The sequence below is a fragment of the Kogia breviceps genome, chromosome 3, assembly GCF_026419965.1.
Source record: "Kogia breviceps isolate mKogBre1 chromosome 3, mKogBre1 haplotype 1, whole genome shotgun sequence".
Classification (NCBI taxonomy): Eukaryota; Metazoa; Chordata; class Mammalia; order Artiodactyla; family Physeteridae; genus Kogia; species Kogia breviceps.
The window spans coordinates 184,029,655-184,052,732 of record NC_081312.1 but is presented as its reverse complement, the minus strand read 5'-3'; the positions used below and the strand labels follow the sequence as shown (position 1 = coordinate 184,052,732).

At 37.4% G+C, this 23,078-nt stretch overlaps 1 protein-coding gene across 2 annotated transcripts in view; it reads right to left on the bottom strand.

Annotated features, from left to right (window-relative positions):
• The window catches only part of STAM (signal transducing adaptor molecule), a 69,980-nt gene that overhangs the window by 12,664 nt on the left and 34,238 nt on the right, over positions 1-23,078 (bottom strand). Inside the window, exons 3-13 of one of the 2 annotated variants that reach the window (XM_059058339.2) lie at positions 22,426-22,501; positions 22,249-22,344; positions 20,649-20,795; positions 15,786-15,876; positions 13,753-13,945; positions 11,383-11,477; positions 7,752-7,840; positions 5,668-5,755; positions 5,141-5,195; positions 4,408-4,561; positions 2,386-2,558 (exon numbers count right to left, since the gene is read on the bottom strand). In XM_059058339.2, coding sequence (XP_058914322.1) covers positions 2,386-2,558; positions 4,408-4,561; positions 5,141-5,195; positions 5,668-5,755; positions 7,752-7,840; positions 11,383-11,477; positions 13,753-13,945; positions 15,786-15,876; positions 20,649-20,795; positions 22,249-22,344; positions 22,426-22,501 — 1,257 coding nt within the window. The remainder of the gene's footprint in view (positions 1-2,385; positions 2,559-4,407; positions 4,562-5,140; positions 5,196-5,667; positions 5,756-7,751; positions 7,841-11,382; positions 11,478-13,752; positions 13,946-15,785; positions 15,877-20,648; positions 20,796-22,248; positions 22,345-22,425; positions 22,502-23,078) is intronic. The other variant, XM_067030497.1, reaches the window with a different exon arrangement.

The window sequence follows — 23,078 nt, the reverse complement described above, 5'->3', positions numbered from 1 at the left end:
TAGGTCTAGAAAACTGTATCAGTACCACCTTCCCCAGTTGTCAGTAATATCACCCTAGGGTGACAGAAGTCTGGAAAAGTGACCACCCTAAAACCAAAATTCTATGTAAAAGAATAAGAAATTGCCTCCTAGATACAAACTGAGGGACATGAAAAAACCTGCCTACCAAAAATTCCTCCTTGATCTTGATTTGCAGTTAGAAAGCTCGAGTAAAACATGCCGTACACCTCTATCGAGCACACTTCCGCCCCCAGCTCTCACTCCTTCCAATTTCGTAAGCCGACGTTTGTTTTGCCATCAGTTTCTCATTCGAACACACACACATGCACACTTACACACACAACTGTTCCCAATATATCTTTTTAAAAATTGCCTCAAAGCCTGTGTGAAGCCTTTTCAAGGAATTGAAACATATATCTCACTGGCCTAACACAGCCCTTGAAATTCCCATCAAAACATTTACTTATCAAATATTTACTGAGTTCCTACCAGGTGTAAAACTCTGTGCTATATACTGTGGCTCTAAAGGTGAAAGATGCCGCTCCAGCTCTCAAGATACGACAGTTTAGTGGAGATACAGAGGACAACAGGGTGACACGATGTGCTGGGGGCCTGAGATAGCATCAGAGGAGGAACAGTGCTGGTGAGATGGGAAGGCAAGACAGGCTTCTAGTAAAGACGAAGCTAAGCTAAGAGCTGAAGAATAAGCAGCAATTAGCCCGGCGAAGAGGGCTAAACGTTTCAAGGAAATGCTCTGCAAAAAGCAGCTACTGAAATGTACTTGTGTTTCTGGAGAGGTGACATTTACAGCTACAGCGCGTCAGTAGCCAGGCCCTGGAACACAGCGCGGGTCCTGCATGGGGGTCTCGCATCCAAATGGCAGAAGAGGACAGAGCAGCCCCCAGCAAACAGCGACAAGATGCTCTGGCTCTACAGCACGTCCTAGTTTAAGAACCTCCCAACAGAGGATCTCACTTACAAGGATAATTCCTCAAGGCTCTGAACTAAGAATGGATCCCAAGTAATCTCCAGTAATGAGACATCCAGAGCAGCATGTGACATGGTAACAGAGGACAAGCTGGGACAGAGGCGGCACTTCTGGCTAATACTGAAGTATCTGAGAGGTTCCTATATATGCTACTCGAGTACACTGGCTAACTTCTCAGCAATACCTACCTCTACTCACTTTGATCTAACTTTAAAGCAGCATGTCTCTCTCCTAATAGTTGCTCCCTACCAATTTCTATGTAAGGGTATTCGCTTTTTACCAAACTGAGACTTAGAAAAGAAAAAGAAGTCCTTGGACCAACAGAGTTAGACCTAACTTTTTTCCTAAGCTACATAACCCACTAGGGAGCGCTGTGTGCTTGTTGCTGCTGTCTGATGCCTGGAACAGGCTTCCACATCACCACCCTTCTTAAGGTCACTTCGGAACACGGGATGTGGCCACAAAATCATGTCTGACAATCCCCAAGCATCCCTAGAGTGTGATCCTTCGGCGGATGGACAGTACAATAGTGAGGGCAGTACAGGAGCATTCTGGGCAACTCCAACATTGATGGAAAGGTCCCTAGAAATTGTACCTGTGCCACTGAGAAACTTCTGTGGTGAGTCAGAACGTCATGACCTCTGCAGTTACACACTACTGAATTCTGAAGCCTACCTATTCGATCCAAAGTGATGACTTCAGCTTAGATGCCCACTGAAGTAGAAAAGGCATTTATAAATTATGAATAATATAATATATAAATATAATCACTTCCATGACAGGGGCGTTCTAAGTAAATGACCAGAACAAGGGGCCTGCCATTTCGTATTCAGCTACTCGCCCCATGAGCCACAGGGGCGCGCAGCTTCTTGTACTGCCTCTTTCCGTGTGGCTTATCATGCTGTGACATATACTGACTTCCCACACAGGGTGAAAAGAAGGGAATATCTGTCTTTAAGAAACAGCCCAGAACTATAAATTCTAAAATAATAACCACAGGAACATTCAGCTGTTACGTGAAATTTGTGTAAAGCATTAAATTATAGTTATCAAAATAAGTTTAAGTTACATTGAAGTTCTTAACAAATATTATCACAGACTCGGATAAAAAGAAAAGAAACTACGATAGGAAGGAATATAAAACCCACAAAGCTAAAACCAGAATACAGCAGTTTAAGGACTCAGTAGGACAGAGGGCTGGCAAGCTGGCTGGGACTGCGGCACTGAAGGAGGTCCTACGGAACCCACCTGCCACCACAGACGGGGCTGACCGTCTGGCATCAGTGACGGCACCTACCCCGGATTTTTCTTATCCATTTTTTATGATTGCAGACGACCAAGGGCACCTGAGACTTTTAACGGCGCCGAACGCAAACAAGAGCCAATGACCACATTACTTGAGGTAGGACGCCTGAGCCTGCTGACTAGGAAGGGCCGGGCCGGCAGGCAGCGCGGCTCCTTGGCTGAGAGGAGACAGCTGCTCTGCGGGAAGGCTGTAGCTCTGGGGCTGGCTCAGCTGCGCGCTCCCCGCCACCAGGTAAGCGCCACTCTGAGGAGGGCCTGGGTACACCTAGGGCAGTCGGAGACAAAACGCATGAGGGCTGCTCAGACTTTAACAGGCATGCATTCACTTACAAAAGAGCAACAATTAACATCTCTGAATTGGTTTTCTGAGTTCCTTCTGGTGACAGGCATTTTATTTAATTTTTTAATGTAGATTTCATTTATTTATTTATTTATTTTTAATTGGGGTACAGATGCTTTACGACAGGCATTTTAAAAAGTGCTTTTCAGTGAAGTGGGCTTCTGATGATTTTTGTTTTTAGGGAAACATTAGCTAAACTTGTGTCTGTCTCCGTACAGAAGCAGTAAAGAAACTCACCTTGAAATTTTATACTAATATAATCCCTCTTTCCACGTTGATACTGTATCTCCCTAAAAGGAACCCCCAAATGCTGAAGAAGTGTCTTTGAATTCTGCATTACAGCAACAGTCTGCATTTGTTTCTAGGCATCTACACAGAGATATATCTCCTAAGTTACAGCTTACTGAACATAGAGCAAGCTATCCTCCTAAAGCAAGGTCAGCAGACTTCTTTGTCTACGGCCCAGACAGTAAACGGGGCGGGCTTTGTGGGCTACATGCGCTCTGTTGAAACTACTGGGCTCTGCCCATAGAGAAAGCAGCCAGCAACAATGGAGAAATGAATGAGAACGGCTGTGTTCGAATAAAAGTTTATTTTTAAAAAGAGGAGGGAGGCTGGACTTTGCCCTTGGGCCACTGTTTGCGTACCCCTGCACCTAAAAACTATACTTGTTTTAAGCTAAACAGAGTAGTCTTAAGTGCCCCCCGAATCTTAAACACACATAATATTCTAATTTTCTGTAGTATCCATTAGATCCTTCCATTTCACATGTTTTAAAACAGAACTCCACTGTCCAGGGAGTGAGACTTGTAGCAGCTGTTAGGACAGTAACACACTCATCAGGAAATAAAACAACCATCATCTGAAGGCTGTGTTAAGCCACACAAGACTCACTACACACAGAATCCAACAGGACTTCATTATGGACACAGCTAGTCCAGTCCTCACAAATACAACTGTTTGTACTTTGCAAACTGAATGTGAAGGGTTTCTCTTTGTCTGCTGGCTCACACTGGCATCAAGACTCATGGGTAGGTGTCATCCAGCCCCACATTTCTCAGGCCTGGCTGCTCTTCTCCAGGGTTCTGGCCTCTCACTCCAGAAGCGGACTGCGTCAAAAAAAAATTCATCTGCACAAAGTTTATGCTACCCTACGTGGATAAAATGCTGTGTCTGGCTAACTACTCCCTATACCCTGAACTTAGTGAGTTTGTGGGAAATGGGCTCTTGAAATAGTTGCTGGACATGATGAGAGGAAAAAGGGCTCTCTGTTGCATTACACACGTTCTCATGTAAAGGAATGGAAAAAATCCAGATTAAAGAAAGTCACTATAAAACTGGAAATGGTAGATACTCACAAGAATTTAGTAATAATTAGAAATTTTACTCAGACAGACAAAAATTGTAGTTCTTAACCAGATAATTAGATATGAAGCTTTAAAAATATACAGATGTTTGGGCCTCATGCCTGGATTCAATAGGTCTGGGTAGAGTCAAAGCATCTGTTTTTTGGTTTTTTTTTTTTAAAGCTTGACAGTGATTGATGTGCACCCCTGCAGAAAAATCATTTTTTAGAAAAAGAACTATTATTATAGCTAGCATACTACACATTGTATTTGTCAAGTGAAAAAATCTTTTTAACTTTATTTTTACTCCAAACATCACTTTTAGAAAGTTTCACGTTTTACAAAAAAAAAAAAAACACAGCTATTCCAAATAATGTCAAATATATTTGAGAATTTAAAATGAAATACTTGCATTTTTAAAAGCTTACCTGAGAACCAGAAACACTAGATGACTGAATATAATACTGCTGATTCTGTAATTTTGCATACATGGAATACATTGGATCTTCATTCATTAACTTGGTATACAAGGACAGGGCCTCCATCACTTTAACATTGAGTTCTGAGAGTTCTGAATGTTTTCTGAAATATTATACAATAATGTGACACATAACTGCTATTTAAATGACATAATGTTCTAAATAATAAGATGCATCAAAATAGCAAAAATGGCAAAGAGTGGTATAAGTAGATATTATTAAAAATTTGACCTTGTAATGAAAAAAAAAAAATCCTATAGTTAGCTCCAAGGCAACCAAAATTGTTTCAGATTTAGGTGCTGTGCTGGAAGGACTCTAGCTTACTGTACTTGACTTTACCTCAAAATATCCAGGTTCCCCTCATTAATAACAGATGGGTCATGTGTGGGCCCCAATGATGCCGCTTACAGCAAATATGATAGTTAGTTAATAATAGTTAACCCTTATTTTTAAAACAGACTAACATAGTGAAAGTCAAATAAATCCTCACTTAAAAGCGGGAAGGGGGGCAGATGGGTCTAATTTTAATTCCCACATCAAGTAGAAAACAAGTGAATGAGAACTGGTATATCTTTAAAATGAAAATAAAATAAACTACAAGGCAGCTCTATTCCAATACTCAGTTTAGAGAGATCTGTGGGGAAGAAGGTACACAATACTGACGGAGCATATGTTCTTTTACCTGTCAATATCTTCCAGCTTCTCATCAATGAGAGGTCCCATCTGGTGACACATGGCTAAGATGACAAGGTTTAAAGAAACATAAGAAAATGCAGCAAAAGAAAGCAACTCTCTGCTGGATATTCATGTAGTTTAAGGAATAAAAGACCTAATTTGGAATAATAAAAATTCTATTAATTAATCTTAGCCCACAGAACCCAAGACTGATTTTCCTAGCTATTTATAAAATCAATAATTTAGATTGATTGTATTGATCTCCGAAATTTTTAATACCAATTTTCATTTTACAACATTTTAAACGTTGAATAAAATATTTAATTTGGGTCGAAAAGTATAAGAATTTGACTTCTACCAAAGGTTTAATTAAGCTGCATATAAACATGAGACTGGTCACAGAAGAGTCAGAAATGTTACCATTGTTTATATCATTTTCAATTTTATTTAAAGATAAAACCATTCTGTAACAGAACACTAGCTGTAACCCCGAATTATTCTTTATTTGCAAGGGAAATGGAAAACAAGGTTTACCTTCAAGATGCAGTAACTCTGGAAGATCTGGCTGATCATCACTGGGGTCTGTACTTTGCAACATCTGTAGCACTTGGTCCATTTTATCCTACCCGAATTAAACAGTTACTATAAAAAGTAACAAATCATTATGCAACAATACCTTCTCACTTCATTAGTTAGATAGTGGCTAATCCTGTAATGCACAGATATGAAGACTTCAATTTCGCTTCTATGTATTTACTGTCCGTGTATTCCCTTTACTATCATGTGAAGTCAGAGCCCTTTTGAAACGGCTACCAGAAATTCTCTTCGATGAGAAGAAAGAGGGCAACTTTTAAACTTACAACATGTGAGTTCTTTAATTTCTTAAGTCATGCTATTGGACTTCTGTGTCACTTTGTTTTGGGGCAGCTGTAGTCTTGCCGTGCTGACAGGTGTAACCTCTCTCTCAAGTTGGCAGTACTTGTGACTAACAGCTCTGTTACTACTTCTCTACCAGGGAGAACACAGCAGCTGTTTCAGTAAGGCACAGCTCAGCTCTGGTACAGCTGTTCTTCTAAGTAGCACCAGAAGGATTTACTCCACATTCTCTTTCCACCAATGCTTTACTTTGTCATCAAAAAAAGGAGGAAGATTTGTGGCTTCTCTATTCTCCTATGTGAAAGGCTGGAAGGCATCTCAAAGCAATGACTCAGATCTATTTCAGAATCTTTTGCCATAAGACCAACAGAACTAATGAAGGCATCATTCCATAAATACATCTATACATTATATTAGTAGAAATGTATCTACACGTAAGTTTTAAAAAACCAAAATATAGACCTCATGTACCAAAGAATATTAACATAATAATTACACTTTTCTCCATTCATGGTTTTTACATGCTTATGCTACTAAGCATAGTTACTTAGGTAAATAATTTAAAGACTACCAATTCTAAGCCAAGTGGTTATTTATACCAAAACAAAACTCTATACTCTGTACAGAAGGACAACAGTTTGAGAGATGAATTAATCACTAGAGAGTGAAAATGACACACGTATATTAAAACACTCTTCTGAAGTCAAAAGAATTCCATATTTAGAAATGGATATTATTTTTCAACATAAAAGATTCAGAATTTTCATTTTAAGTAGTCTAAAAAAGAAGGCACATGTCAGAAAAGTTTGCCTACAGCCATAAAAAGAAGGGGAGGGGAGTAAAATGAGAGTGAGAGTCAACTAACACATGGATAATTTCTCTTCTCTTTGTTTACAGAATTCTACAACCTATCTGAAATTATCTACTATCAGAGAAATGAGGTTTCTAGATAGACCGCTAGCATGCATTTTCCGATGGAATGCTATAGCCAAACCTAACTTTCCCTGACTCCAGTACATTCTCTGGGGGCTCTCAGCACAGCTTCTACAACCTGTTTTGCTAAAACAGTGCTCTTCAAACTTTCTGCTTCTGGCTCCCCTAAAAAAAGGCTAAAAACGTACAAATCCCCTCACACAATTTAAAGATGACATCTCATTTTTCATCATTAGTTTAAAATGTTACAAAGAATATAATTTCCAGAGCATTTAAAAATAAAAGTCACACACAACCTAGAGGGGTGGGATGCGTAGGGTGGGAGGGAGACGCAAGAGGGAGAGGATATATGTATACATCGAGCTGATTCACTTTGTTGTACCGCAGAAACTAACGCGACACTGTAAAGCAATTATAATCTGATAAAGATGTAAAAAAAAAAGTTACACATTCTTTTGACTATACCCCAAAAGTCTCATTATAATAGTGTTTGTAATAGCAAAAAACACACAAAGAACTGAAAACAACCTAACCGTCCAACAACAGAATAATGAAGTCATGATAAGTCCATTCTATGGAATATTAAGCAGGAATTAAAATAATGAGGTACAACTTTAAGTACTGACGTGGTAAGAATGGGACTAGGGAGGAATCTTCCAGGAGAATCTCTGCTTTGTCTATACTGTTTGAAGTTGTATAACAACAAAACACATGCATTAATCAAGTACTGAATTTTTTTAAATAAGAGAAGAAAACCATTGCAACTTCAATACTGAAAGTATGATGCTCTCAGGCAGGAAATCACTCACTTCATCAATGTAGGCTTGTTCCGGCTCTGGTTCTATCGTTTCTACCTGAACATCATCACTAAATTGTACCGTCTTCTTCTCCGTTTTAACTGTAAAACATGTAACATTTATCGTTTCCTTATAAATTTAAATTTTATTTAAATTTTTATTTAAAAGCACTTTAAGGAGAGAACTTTGATTTTTCTTGTATTCCCTTCAATCTGAGAAACTCAGTTTAAGGGATAATTTGGTTGCAGATTTAGGCAACCATGACAGAACATGATATTACGAAATTCTGTTAAAACTTCTTAATTTTTTCTTCTAAAGATTTTTTGTTTTCCATAACAGATACTTCACTAAAAATAAGAACTATATTTCTGGAACAAAGATTAATCACCTATTACATATGAGAGTTTAGTAAACTGCTGAACAGAAAGCAAAGTTTTACAATGACATAAATGAATTCTGCTATTGAAAATAAATCCTCTTTTCAAATTACCAGTCCTTTCAAAGAAAAATCTCCACTTTTCCACAGGCCACGCTCTTTCAACGTAATGAATTGGGAAGTTAGCTATATATTCCCCGCACGCCACTCAGTCTTCTTTTTAACTAAGGGAATGAACATCCAGGCCAGTGGAGAGCTTTACAAGTGGCCTTGGCAGGGATCTGAATTTTCCACTAAATCAGTCTGTATTTTTTAGTTACATTATTCTTACAATTGAAAAGGTGGTTACTAAGGGATCTGCAAACCAGAAGCACGTATTTCTCTTACTCAACAAAGCAATCTTTAAAAAGATTCAATGTAACATCAACCAGCAAATATAAGGTTATGATTAACATAATAATTAATCTTATCCAAAGTAATACTGAGAAACACATACAGCTTTAAAGGAATGAACTTCCTTTTTGGATTTTTTCATCCTGATATCAACGTAGTCAATCAGTATTCATAAAAATTAAGAATAAGGGGGATGGGAAAGGGGCAGAATTAAGGAAGGGAAATAATATTAATTAAACTATTAAATATGCTTAATGGAAGACTGCATTTCCCCCATTGAATCTCTAATACAATCCTATGAGATATGCCCATCCTGTAAATGAGGTTAGCAGTGGCTTAGAAAGATTAAAAACGCTTGCATAGGAGAAAGCTAATAAATGGTGAAGCTTGGATTTGAATGCCAATCATTCTAGCTCTATTAGCCCACACTACTGGGATCTGGCCTGTGATTTTACTCTGCGAACAAGAAGTCATATCACTTACGTATTCTATGCTATAGAATATAAATGGAAAAATAGTTTAATTTCCAATATAAGGAATATATTCATCCCACACAAATCATCATAAAGTAAAATTCTACATACAAAACCAGTTCCAGCTGATTTCACTTTCCCATGGAAGAAAAAGAGCCATATGCTATACATATTTTTGCTTTTTTATATCTTGAGCTATTAACAAGTAGAAAGCTGGGACAGCACTGCATCGGCTGCTACTCGTAAGAAAACACATGGTAGACTTCACATCCTAACAGCTGACCGTGCACAAGGTTGCAGCGCTTTTGCTCTCAGGGACTAATACTATTACTGTGTATGTATGTGTATGTCTGTGTATGTATTATGTGTATGTGTGTCTAAATAATATACACACAGATGTGTTTATGCATATACATATATAAAACACAGTGCTTGCACGAAATCTTACTGCCTCTCCCAAACGAAAACAAGCTAAGTAGGTCAGGCACTTCTAATTGACACATTCAGTGAAATGGGCTTCTGTTTCCTCGTAAAGAACGATGCTACAAGGATCTTGCTAACACTCATTTTCCAAGCTTGAGAACTGTGACTCCACTGTATAAGCTCTGATGCTCTGGTTTCTCTTTTACATGGTCCAGAGTGAAACACATGAAAATAACTAGTAAGGCTACATTGCTATGTAACGGGAAAAAAAAAGATGAGATGGCTACTTTATCTACCTGAGATCTTGGATCTCCTCTTGAATGGAAGCCCAAGACAATTCCATCCTTTCCAACAGCTATTTCAAGATTTTTAAAAAAAACAACCCAAACCCAAAAATCAAGCAAAATCCCCCAACACCATCAGCTCAGATTAAAAAGTTAGCACGTTATGCACTGCCTTCTAAACAAGGTTCCACAGGACATTTTCTGAGTTTACCAAAGAGAACTTTATTAAAGGAATGGGTATCACAATCTGTCTCTATAAAAGTGACACAAGACATCCCGACAATAACTAGGAGAGGGCATTACTTTATCAAAGATCTGTAACATCTGGTCTGTTATTAAAGCTTTTTCTTGAAAGAGAAGCATTTTTATATTTTCAAAGAAAAGTGTATCTTTACTGTTAATACACAGACACTTATGCTTCATTTATTGTATAAACATTTATATAGTCTGTATCCTGGATAAGATTCAGTACCAAGAACTGCTGGAAATAAAAAGACAACTGAGGGGGCTTCCCTGGTGGCGCAGTGGTTGAGAGTCCGCCTGCTGATGCAGGGGACGCGGGTTCGTGCCCCGGTCCGGGAAGATCCCACGTGCCGCGGAGCGGCTGGGCCCGTGAGCCGTGGCCGCTGCGCCTGCGCGTCCGGAGCCTGTGCTCCGCAAAAGGGACAGGCCACAGAAGTGAGAGGCCCGCGTACCACAAAAAATAAAATAAATAAAAAAATAACTGAGACAAAGATCTTTTCTTAAAATTCCTGTAAACTAAAACTGACCAAAGCAGATCGTGATTTATAACTTTCTTTGATCTCTTCTACCTGGCATTATAGAAAGATGAGATATTTTGCCAAGATAACTGTAGCTTACCAACTTACATACAAAAACTCTTAAAATTCTAACCATTTCAGTCACTACAGAAATCCTTCTAGATTAGAACATATTTCTGTCTCCTTAAAAAGAGGAACGTTGTGACTTAATCTTGATGCCACAAACTCATCATTATGAAGATTCATTACAGTATTGCCTAGAAATACAGTGAACCGCGTACCAACATTCCGACAGACTACTGGCAGCTACACGTCCTGCAGTGACGACGCCTCTACCAGTAATATCACCTTTCCTCCTTTGCCCCACTTTCTAGTCTGTTTCCCCTAGTCAGCAAAGGTTTGAAACTCAAAAAATTATTGACATGATTCATTATGGCTCCTTCTGAATATCTTACATGGTGGCTTAGGAAAGCCTTTAAGTTGCTAAGAGGCCACTGCTTCCAAATTTGGGGCTGGACACTAGAAAAATGAGCTAACCTTTGAATAGGAAGAACTCTCTATAAGGTTACACTGCATTTGTCACCCTTTCATCAACTGATGATACCAAAAATACATAATGCATAAATTCTATAACACTTCTTAATCTGCATTTTAATAATGACATATATACATACACACATACATATATATATGTGTGTGTATATATTTTTTTTTCTTAAAGAAAAATCCATAGTCTGTCTTAAGATAATCTTGGTAGACAGATGATTTCAATTCTTAGATGATTAGATGACTCCTCATAAATAAATTGACTAGGGAGCTGCATTTTTAATAAACACCTTGGAGGCACTAACTTTTGAGAGTCTCTGCTCCAGAAAGCTGAATTTTAGAGAGAATTGTGGATTATCATCCATTGACAGGCTGGAGAATACTCACTCATTTCTGGTTCAGCAGTGAGATCTGCAGTCACAAAATTAGAGGGGAATAACCCCATGCCTTGATGGGTTTCACCCTTCCACCAGTTGGGGTCACTAAGAGAAACAAGAAAGAATGCTTTACTATAACAAAGGATTTTTATTCCTATGTATCTTTATCTTTTATAGTGTTTAAGCTATATTATGACCAGATCTGAAGCTCACAACAATCCAGTGGAGGAAGTGAACGTATCATGATTACAAATTAGAGATGAGGCCTCAGATGCTACTAAACAGTTCTTTCTCATATTCTGGAAGGCTGGCGAACGCTTCTTAGGATCTAGGACAAGGCTCTGAACTCTCTCCCTCAAACAGAGGTCCCCACACTTGAAAACTGTCAACTTCGAATGGTTCACAGGCTCCTGCGTGAGAATCCTTTATAATAAGACAGACAGTAGGCTCTGAATCCAGGCCTCCATTCCTAATCAGTGCGCTTTCTAGCACACATTAGGAAACTTTCCCCCCAAGAGAATACACATGACAGTAACACCATTTATAGCACAAAGTGTTCACAAGGAACATACTTCCAGGTACGTACCCACACTAACCACTGTATCCCAGGACCTAGGATAAGGAAAGGTAGCAAGTGCTCAATAAATACTTTTTGAATGAATGAATGATCAAGGTTTTGTGCAACTCCCAGCTAACCAGCTCAAACTTTACTTCATTTTCTTCCACTCAAGAAAACATATTAGTATGTAAGTGTGACACTATAAGAATAATCTTAGGGCTTCCCTGGTGGCGCAGTGGTTGAGAGTCCGCCTGCCAGATGCAGGGGACACGGGTTCATGCCCCAGTCTGGGAAGATCCCACATGTCGCGGAGCGGCTGGGCCTGTGAGCCATGGCCGCTGAGACTGTGCATCCGGAGCCTGTGCTCCGCAACAGGAGAGGCCACAACAGTGAGAGGCCCGCATACCACAAACAAACAAACAAACAAACAAAAAGAATAATCTTAAATGTATTTGAATTGATCTTTAAAAACCACATGCAGGGACTTCCCTGGTGGCACAGTGGATAAGACTCCATGCTCCCAATGCAGGGGGGTCCAGGTTCAATCCCTGGTCAGGGAACTAGATTCCACATGCACGCCACAACCAAGAGTTCACACACCACAACTAAGGAGCCCATGTGCCACAACTAAGAAGGCCTGGAGCCACAACTAAGGAGCCCACCTGCCACAACTAAGGAGCTCACGTGCTGCAACTAAGGAGCCAGTGAGCCACACTGAGGAGCCCGCGTGTTGCAACTAAGACCCAGTGCATCCAAATAAATAAATACATAAATATTAAAACAAAACAAACAAAAAAACCTAGTGCATTTATCCGACCTCAAAAATAAAGATTTAGGCTTCCCTGGTGGCGCAGCGGTTAAGAATCCACCTGCCAAGGCAGGGGAGACAGGTTCGAGCCCTGGTCCAGGAAGATTTCACATGCCACAGAGCAACTAAGTCCATGTTCCACAAGTACTGAGCCCACGCACCAGAGCCCATGAGACACAGCTACTGAACACGCGTGCCACAATTACTGAAGCCTGTGAACCTAGAGCCTGTGCTCCGCAACAAGAGAAGCCACTGCAATGAGAAGCCCGCACACCGTAATGAAAAGCAGCCCCTGCTCGCCACAACTAGAGAAAGGCTGCATGCAGCAACAAAGACCCAACGCAGCCAAAAATAAAAATAAATAAAATAAATAAAAATTTATATAAAAAAAAAAACTTCCAGGTCAGCTCTCCCTTTAAAAAAAATTTAAAAATAAAGATTAAAAAAAAAAAACCACTTGCAAATTTTAGCACTTCATTATGAGTAATAATCATCAGTAACAACTAATTTTCAAGTAAACATGAAGCTGTAGTAAAAAAACAGATGCACTGTATCACCTCCCCATGATATAATGTATACAACACCATGTAAAATGAATTTGTTCCACACTGATATACTATTCTGTGCAAATAAATTAATTCAATATATTATGTATTTCTTATAAATTCCATATATATACATATATATATTTGGTGTATTTTCTAAAATCTTAACCTTTTTTTTTTTACTAATTTAACAATCTATATTATAAGATGGAACCAAAAATGAACAGAGTAAACTAGGCCTCCAAGACATATAAAACCCATATAAATGATAGATGAGGAAAAATTAAGCTACAAAATACGAATCCAGACAGTATGACATAAGCAAAGCAACCAATTGTCCTACAGAGAAACTACCTGTGTCAATATTTGATTTTATTACGTTTGATAAGGTGTTCAGCAAGAATAATATGAAACACAGAATATGTTATATATTTTCAAATGAATGTTCAACTTAATAGTAACCATCACCTGTCATCAAGAACTGTAATAATTTCTCCAGCTTTAAAAGTAAGTTCGTTATCTTCAGCAGCTTCAAAGTCGTATATAGCACGAACTTTTCGGCCTTCATGTTGGTGGTTAGTTAAGAGATTAGATGTGCTTGGATACAAACTGGAAAGGGTGGTTGACTGCTGCCTTTGTTCCTTCAGCGACAACTCAATGGCTGGAAAATAATGGGTTTAAAAAGACCCAAAATGTTAATATACCCAGCAATCCTAAGAAGTACAAAAAGATATCTGAAGGTAAAAATTATTCTTCTAATAATGTAGAGGGAAACTAGGACATATCCTGATATAATATACTGAACAAAAATAATGTCATCAATTTTATTCATTCATTCACACTGAGAGCTTAAAAAATAAGTAAACGAAAAAAAGAAAAACTGAACAGCATGATGACTATTTTTACTTAACAGGTACAATTTTAAATATTCTGGGTAATAAAAAGATATAAACTCAAATCAATTTTTGTTTAATTTAGTTGCAGATATTTTACATTTTCTTTCATCTTTTCAATGTATTTCTATAGCTTAAGTTTACCAAATAATAATCAAAATCACTTGAGAAGTCCAAAGTCCCAAGCTTGAGTCCTTCACTGGGGGCTTACTAAATAGAAGCCTCAAAAGTAGTATCTGAGAACCTACATTTTATTGTTCCAAAGGTCATTCTTAGGTAATCAGTCTAAGAACTGTAATTTGGAAATAACTACAGTAAAGTCTCACCTAACAAATCCCCCAAAATAGATTTCAAATGTGTCTGCTCTATCTCCTCTCCTAATACAGGCCATCACCATGTGTCACACAGGCTCTGTAACATAATCTCAATGAACTGACTTCCCTGCTTTCAGTGCAACACACAATCCCATCTTCCCTTCCATCTCTGTTCTCGATGAATAAAAGACCAGACGGGAAAATGAAACTTTAAAATTATCATAGAAAAATATCTTTCGGGATCCTGGGGGAGAGGAAAATATCTTAAACATTAAAAAAAAAAAACAAAATCATAAAAGAAAAGCAAAAATTTTGACTACATGGAAATTTAAAACTTGTTTAATAAAACATCCATTATCAAAGTTAAATTATAAACCAAAACCCAAGAGTAGACATCTGTAAGAGATATAACAGGCAAAAGATTAATATCCAATACAAAGATGTTCTATACATCATTATTAGAAAAAAATAGACAATCAGAACAGCTAATAAACATATAAAAAGGACTGAACCTCACTAGTAATCAAGAAAATAAAAATTAAAAACAATTAGTTATCATTTCAAACCCATCAGATTCACAAAAAATTAAACTCTGACAATAGCAAATGTCATGAGACTAAAAAGAATAAGTAAATAATAAGAGCTTTCATACACTGCTGATGGAAAAGGAAATACTACAACTATTTAGCAAAGTTAAAGATGTACCTACTCCATAAGCCAACAATACCACAAAACAAAATCTCTCTCTCTCTCTCTCTCACACACACACACAAGAGAAGGTGGACAAGGATACTCAGTGCAGCTTACTTGTTATAGTAAAAAAAAAATCAGAAAACCCAGCTGTCCATCAGTAGGAGGATAAATTACAGCAGATATTTATTAGTTCACTGGAATATTACACAGCAGTTAAAACAGATGAACTTGATATACATGTCTCATTATGAACAGATCTCAAACATACTGTTGCATGAAAAAACAAGTTGTAGATGATACCTAGAGTACACTATTTATGAAAAAATTTGTTGGACACAAAAAGTATTTGGTATTGTTTATGGACACATAGATAGTGTAGTAAAAACTTATAGAAACATAGACTGAACGGACATACATGATAGCAGTTGTCTTGGAAGAGGAGAGGAAAAGAGTGACACTGCAGAGAGGAATGAAGGAGAACAAGTAGATTTCAACTATAGCTGTGAGCTCCTATTTCTTTTATTTTTAAATATCTTGGGGGAAAATAAACATCAAGTAAGAGACCTATCTTCTTTCCATGATCAGGGACTTAAAAATGTACCTTTCGCTAAATCTTCTTCTTCTTTTTTGTTAGCCACAGTACCAGGATCCTTGGCTACCAGAGCTGGGCTTGCTTTTGCTTGTTCTGCAGCCTAACACACAAAAAAGGAAAATGATATTTGAAAGTTGTTCTCAAATTTTCCCACCGCCAACCAATCTAAGAACTCGCAAGATCCTTCCCATCAATCCACCACAGACATCTGAACAAGAAAGAAATCCGAACCTAAGCGGCCTCCTCTTTGAAAGGAGCCAGACAACAGGTAGAACTGCAGAAAACAGACTGAGAGGGTTTGTTTTCTTAGGGTTAACAGCCTAGCCACACCCTCCCAGGTTTGTGTGAAGAGGTTAAACTAGAAGCAGACACTACACAAACCAGAGAAGACAGACTAGAGGAGATTTCAACAAAAAGGGGTTGAGAGCGGAAAGGAGATGACTGCTTTGAAAACAAGCAGTCTTAAAATTTTTAAAATATCTATTCAAGAGTTTCACTGTTTCCTTCCAGATCAAAAGGATGTTATCATCTTTAGGAATCCAGATTGATATACAGTAATACAAATGCTCATAAAATTATACTATTTTCTAAACCAAAATACTAGCAGTTAATTTTGACAATATAGTAACTGTCCCTCTTAAACATATTTTGTATATAAGGTAGTGTACAAGTAAATAAACAAATACATTGATTCACAGTTACAGAATTACAAGTTTCTAAAGTCTTAATCGCTGCTGAGTTTTTGTGTGGTCAACGAGGTCAACCAGACTCCAGCCTCATTTTTCATCCATTCTATCAGCGCGCGCGCACACACGCACACACGCGTGCACACATGCACGCACACACGCTGTGACACACATTTGCTTCTACTCATGACGTCCTCCCCTCTGGCTCACTGTACTCCATCCACATTGTTTCCTAGTGAGATTCAACCCACCAGTCAGTGAACAGCTGAAAATCACTTTCTCAGTGAAATGTTCCTAAACCCTCTCATTAAGCCTTCCCTCCTCTGTGCCCCTCTGGTAACACTTTTTTTTTTAAACATCTTTATGGGAGTATAATTGCTTTACAATGGTGTGTTAGTTTCTGCTTTATAACAAAGTGAATCAGCTACACGTATACATATGTTCCCATATCTCCTCCCTCTTGTGTCTCTCTCCCTCCCACCCTCCCTATCCCACCCCTCTAGGTGGTCACAAACCACGGAGCTGATCTCCCTGTGCTGTGTGGCTGCTTCCCACTAGCTATCTATTTTACGTCTGGTGGTGTATTTATGTCCACGCCACTCTCGCACTTTGTCACACTTTTAAACAAGGTATTATGATTCGGGTAGTTAAGGACAGTTAAGGATGCAAGCTGGGGAGTCAGGCTAATGGGGAGTCAGGCTAATGCGGTTCAAACCCCAGATGCACCACCTTCTAACCCACGAACCCTGAGCGCCTAAAAGCCTCCTTATGCCTCAAGTTCGTCATCTACGAAATGAGGACAACAATAGCCCACACACCACAGGCTGTCATGAGGATGAAATTAGCACATGTAGCTTCCAAAATCAGATGCAATGAGGGCCATTCAGGGTTTAAATCACAGAGTATATAACGTTGTCTCCTGGGCTTTAAAATGTATGCAGAGGTGATACATGCCACACATGTGATAACTACAGCATAAAGGATGCTGAAGTAGGGAGTAAATAAACTCTCTACAGTTGCAAGGTTTCTACATTTTATGTGAAATAATTTGCTATTAACTCAAAATAGACTGTGACAAGTTACAAATGTATGCTGTAATTCCCAAAGCCATCAATTAAGAAAAATGAAATTCTAAAATATATTCAAATTACCAAATGCATAGCACTTAGATCACTGCCCAGTATATAGTAACAGGCAATAAATCTCAGCCCCTATTATAATTCTCTGCTTACATGTCTGTCTCCATAACCAGGCTGCATGTTCTTTGAGGGTATATGGGGCTAAATATTACAAGCGATCATAAATGATTGTTGAGTAAATGAAAGGCAAAATATTCAACATTACAGTAAATACTGTGCTACAGTCTTCACTTAATATATTTATAATGTCAAACAATACACAAGGCATTTATTTTTAGAAAAGCTGATTAGAAGAGAGCTTTTGTATTCAGTGAATAGAACTTCAAGCACTCTCAATCTGACCCACCTCTAGTTGTAAACTTCCTGAAATAAAAATGTTTTAATCATCGTACACTTCTGAAAATTGAACGTATGCTTCATCAGATGCAACCTTTATCATTATATATGAATTTTTTTTTCACAATTTGTGAACTTCACAAAATAGACATATTGATCTTTTGTGGTCTGAGAAGGGATCTCTACTGGTCAAGAAGGAAGTGCAGAAACAAGCTATATTAAGCCCTACATTCCTGAACTGCTCTCTTTTCAAAGTTCCTTTCTATCATCAGGTTCCAAGTATAGCAACGCTACTTGTCTGATTAACTAGTCAAACACAGTAGCAGTGCCAGCATCACTTCGACCTCAGTGTCCAAAGTCAGTGCCAAGAGAACCACAGCAGCAAGAGTTAGGTGACTCAAGTATCACTTTTCTTAATATTTTTATATTATTTTCTTCTGTACTTGTTTGAAAGAATATACTTTAAAAAATTATCTTGTTTCCAGAAACTTTTTTTAAAATATGCTAACAAAGGTCTAGTCTGATTAAAATGTAGTAACGACTTAAGCAACTAAGTGACTGTAAGATTTGGAGGGACTTCTGCAGTTGATCCCAGATGATAGATTTTTTTAATTAAACATGAAGCTCTCTACAAACACGGTTTTCAATGAAAACCTCTTCAGAAACTACTATTAAAAAAATCACCATTCTACCTCATCATAGTTTACTTTATACACATTTTACATATTTCTTGTGGTTGAAAGACAGCAACTATAACAAAACGAGCTTTCACATGTTTTAAAAGATCTAGATGAAAACAAGAAAGGTAACTCTTAACTTGACTACTGCCGCCCTACAGGCTGCACCTTCTGAACAGGAGCGCAGTCTCACGTCCACACCAACTGGTGCGTAAACGCTCTTGCCAGTGTTCACTCCACTTCTTGTCCTTCGAAGCCTAGTCCGGACAGACACATATCTACTAACCTCAATATCAAACGGAAGGCAGGATCGTGTAGTGGAAGGAACACTGGACTGAGAGTCAGGAGGCCTGTGTCCTAGTTCCAGCTCTGTCAACTACTAGCTGTGGCCCTGGGCAAGTCACTTAACCATTCTGGGTCTCAGTATCCTCATCTGTAAAATGAGGGGATTAGATTAGAGGATCACTAGAGTTGTTCCCACAACTATCTGAGATTCTAGGTTAACCAAACGAAGCTACGTATCAAACGGATCATTAACTCTTCTTCCTTCTCTTACAGGAACAAGTTCCTTTGTGGATTGAAATGCAGTTTTCACTTGCACTGAAAGCTGTCCTCAAGAGCAGTGCTGCTCAAAACAGTGTCACCCGGGGTCTTGTTAAAATGGAGACCACGAATCCACTGTTGGGAGGCCCATGACCACCGTGAATGAGGTGTTTCAGTTCTCACAAGCTTCCAGGTGGTGAGGATGATGGCCAACCAACCACACTGTAAGTAACAAGCTCCGGAACAGGCTCTCAGGGAACAGAACCTGCCATTCCACTACGCAACTACACTCGCTGGCTCTCCATAGTAAGTCTACTCTTCGATAATTAAACATTGCTTCTATTGTCAAGAATATCTTATTATAAGATATCTGGGATTATTCTGCATAAAATTATTCCTTAATTATACAGATTTAGAAATTATCCTGAGGTAGTAAAAATGAGCTATCAATTATGAATGACTACTTCTCAAAGATGTAATTTATTATCATAAAACTATTCATAAGCCAAATTTTTTCAAGTAAGAAGAAAAATATCCTCTCCTTCATCTCCAAAATATATTTCTCGGTTTTCACATCTCAAGAGTACCTAGATAAATCAGAAGTGCCTTGGGAAGAAAGTCTAGGTAAGTCTGGATGAATCACTTCATAATTCCCTTGAAACGGTCAAAACCCTGAACGTGAGCCCTCTACAACTAAGAGTTTTCTGCTCATGCTTTCACATCACTCATTATATTCTACCCCAAGCCATACAGTGGGGAAAGACAGTGCAGTAAGCTACCACACACTTTAAGCCTACTTAGTTAGCTGGGCATCCTAAAGGATGGTTACCGGAATAGAAAAGGAATAAAAGAGATAATCTTCCATTTTTTTTCCTATATGACATAAATTAGAGATTGAGCTCATTACATAAACAATTTTTTAAAGGCAAGTTAAGCCTTTCAGTCAATCATATTTATTAGGAAAAAGAAAGAAGACACTTATGTGCTGGTCAGCTCTTATTAAGGGGAACTTCTCTTCCCAATGACCCCCTTTTATCTCCCTACCATTTTTTAATACAGGTGTTCATAAATTTCATAATCCAAAGAACCTCTAAATACTTCCTTAAATTTTAAGGAAACCTGAGTTTTGAGCTGTCATTCTTTGTAGATAAAATTACAGCAAGAAGAGCATTTAAAAAGAATGTCAGTATTACCTAATAAAGCAATTTCATCTGTATTATTAAAATTATATTAAAAAATTTTTTAATTGTGAAAAGGTTAAATGAATTCATTAATAAAGAAGGAGAAACAGTGGGGAAATGGAAGATGGAACACATTAACATTCCACTATATTTTTCTGGCAACTTTATATGCAAGATGATTATTATTAACAAAAATTCCTCTGGAGTATTAAAAACTACCTGCGTTTGGAGGAAAAAAAGAAAAACACAAATAAACATGGCTACTTTAGAGAAATGAACTGTAGCACACACACAAATTTATATAAAATACCTGAGAGCCAATAGCTGGAAACGTAACACCTTGTTCCTTAAGGTTCTTAATCATTGCTGATATTAGACTAAGCTGTGGATCATTCTTAAATTCATCCGTCCATTCAACCATAAGAGCCTTTAATTTTTCACACACTTTAGGATGACCCTTAAAAATAGAGAAAAAAATTAATAAAAAAGCACTAATTTCCTGGCAAATGATTTAATACAGATACTGTAAATATAAAACTTATAAAGTGTTGCAGATCTCTTTTTAAATCATAAATTATCCCTAGCTATAGATGACACATAAGAAAATACAGATGGTTACTAGAAATAAACTAGTTTTATTTCCACACTATGAAAAAAAATAGATTATACTATCACATACCTCATAACATATTAAAACATTAAATATATAGTAACTTATTCTGGAGGTCAGAAAGACAGGACTTTTCAGAGTATTTTGCAACTAAGCAAGTGTTATCTATGAGGAAGACATAGAAAAGTTTGTTTTCTTTTTTGCAGACCAATGAAAAATAAGTTGGAAAGAGAGAATAAATAGTATAATTCCTTTATTCCTAATTCCTGACTTTTCATGTGCATGGCTGTGTTTTTACCCAGTTACTTAATTATCTGAGGCCTGGCACGAGGTCTACTATATGCCGATATTCCTGGAAACTTCACTTCTTCAAAATAACATTTCCCCCTTAAGTATAAAACCAATATGTTCACTGTAAAATATATGAAAAATAAAGAGTTCTTTCTCCTATATGCAACTGTTTGCTTTTTAAAGTTGTTCACATTACTAAATACTGAGTACAAATCTTCAATTAAGGAAAATATTACATTAGAATCTCTTCATAAACCATTGTACATTTTGATGGACATTCAGGACATCAAGAGAATGGTAAATAATTAGCACAAAATACCTAAATATAACTGAATAAAGCAGAACAGGAAAAAATTATCACATAACCATGTTCTAAAAGGAGTACAGAATTTTAAATTCTTATTTATGTACTATTTCCTACTAAAATCTGGAAATACTCATTTTTTCCAAAAAACATGAAGCATTTTCCCTTTTAACACTTAAAACATTTTTTATATATAATTATCCCCCCCTAAAAAGGCCAGAAATAATTACCTTTAGAATGCATGAATTTTTACTGAGACAACTCACATATTACTTAGTAAGTTAAAATTTCTGAATTCCTTAAATTTCTGGATTTGAATTTTTAACTCTACATTCAGTTAAGCAGATGACCTCTGTGACTAAAAAAAAAAAACTGGTTATAAAAACTGTGCCTAAAGTAAACTGGTACCTCTTGGAGAAATATACATATTTTTCATCAGAAGAAAGGAATGGTGAAGAAAAGAGGTTAAATATATTCGAATTTGGCTTGACCAAAACCAAATCTCCAAGTTATATAAATGTGTAGTCTCTTCAGCAAAACCTAACATGGACTTATACATGGGATAGACATAGCCTTGAAAGAGTTAAAAAAAAAAAAAAAAAGCACAGTCTAGTCCTTTGTGATTTAAAATGTGAAGAACTGAACAATAAAATATATGAAGAAAGAACACAGTGTTAATTCATTTCTAGAAATAATGTGCCTTACCTTGTTTAATACGTTGCTTACTTCACTAGCAAAATCTCTTGAACATACTTCTAAGTGAAAAATTTTGCCACAATTTGATACACACGCTCCTAGAAGCTAAAAGTATAAAATAGGGAGTTAAAAGGGCTCAATTTCGGTAGACAATTTTGCAGTAGATCTTGAAATGAAACCACTCACAGTCAGAGCCTGCATAGCAACATGAGGATCTTTATGGTTCACCCTCCTCATAATAGACCGAAGACAATCTTTAGGTCTAAAAAATGAGAAATGTAACAATTAGTAGTACATTCTACTTTTTTCCCCCTTAACTATAAAAGGCAATAGACTATGATAGAAAAGGGAGAATATGGTAGAGAAGTTTAATTCTTACTAATGACACAATTGAAAAACTGTACACTAAAAAGTTCCTTTAAATTTTTCAAACAAAATTAACAGACTCTCTTCCTTAACGATCACAGATAAGGCGTTCTGGGCTAATTCTAGATGAAAAGTTTTGAAAATAAAATGACAGACCAAGACTTCCACTTCCAGTCACGATGGAATAACTGGAACCAGACGTATACTCCTGTTGTAAATAATTAGAAAACTGGAAAAATATATTTAAAATAGACTTGGGACATTAGGCCACAGGTAGCACTGAATGATGATCTCTAAGAAAGAACACAAATTAGATAAACAGACATCTGCCTCAACTTTCTACCCAGGGGCACTTTCCAGGTACCGAAATAGGCTTTCTGTCTAAAGGCAGTTTCTGGATCTCAGCACAGAGAAGGTGATCCCAGGAAGATGGCGGTGATCTCACTGAATTGAGGGGACAGATATCAGAATTC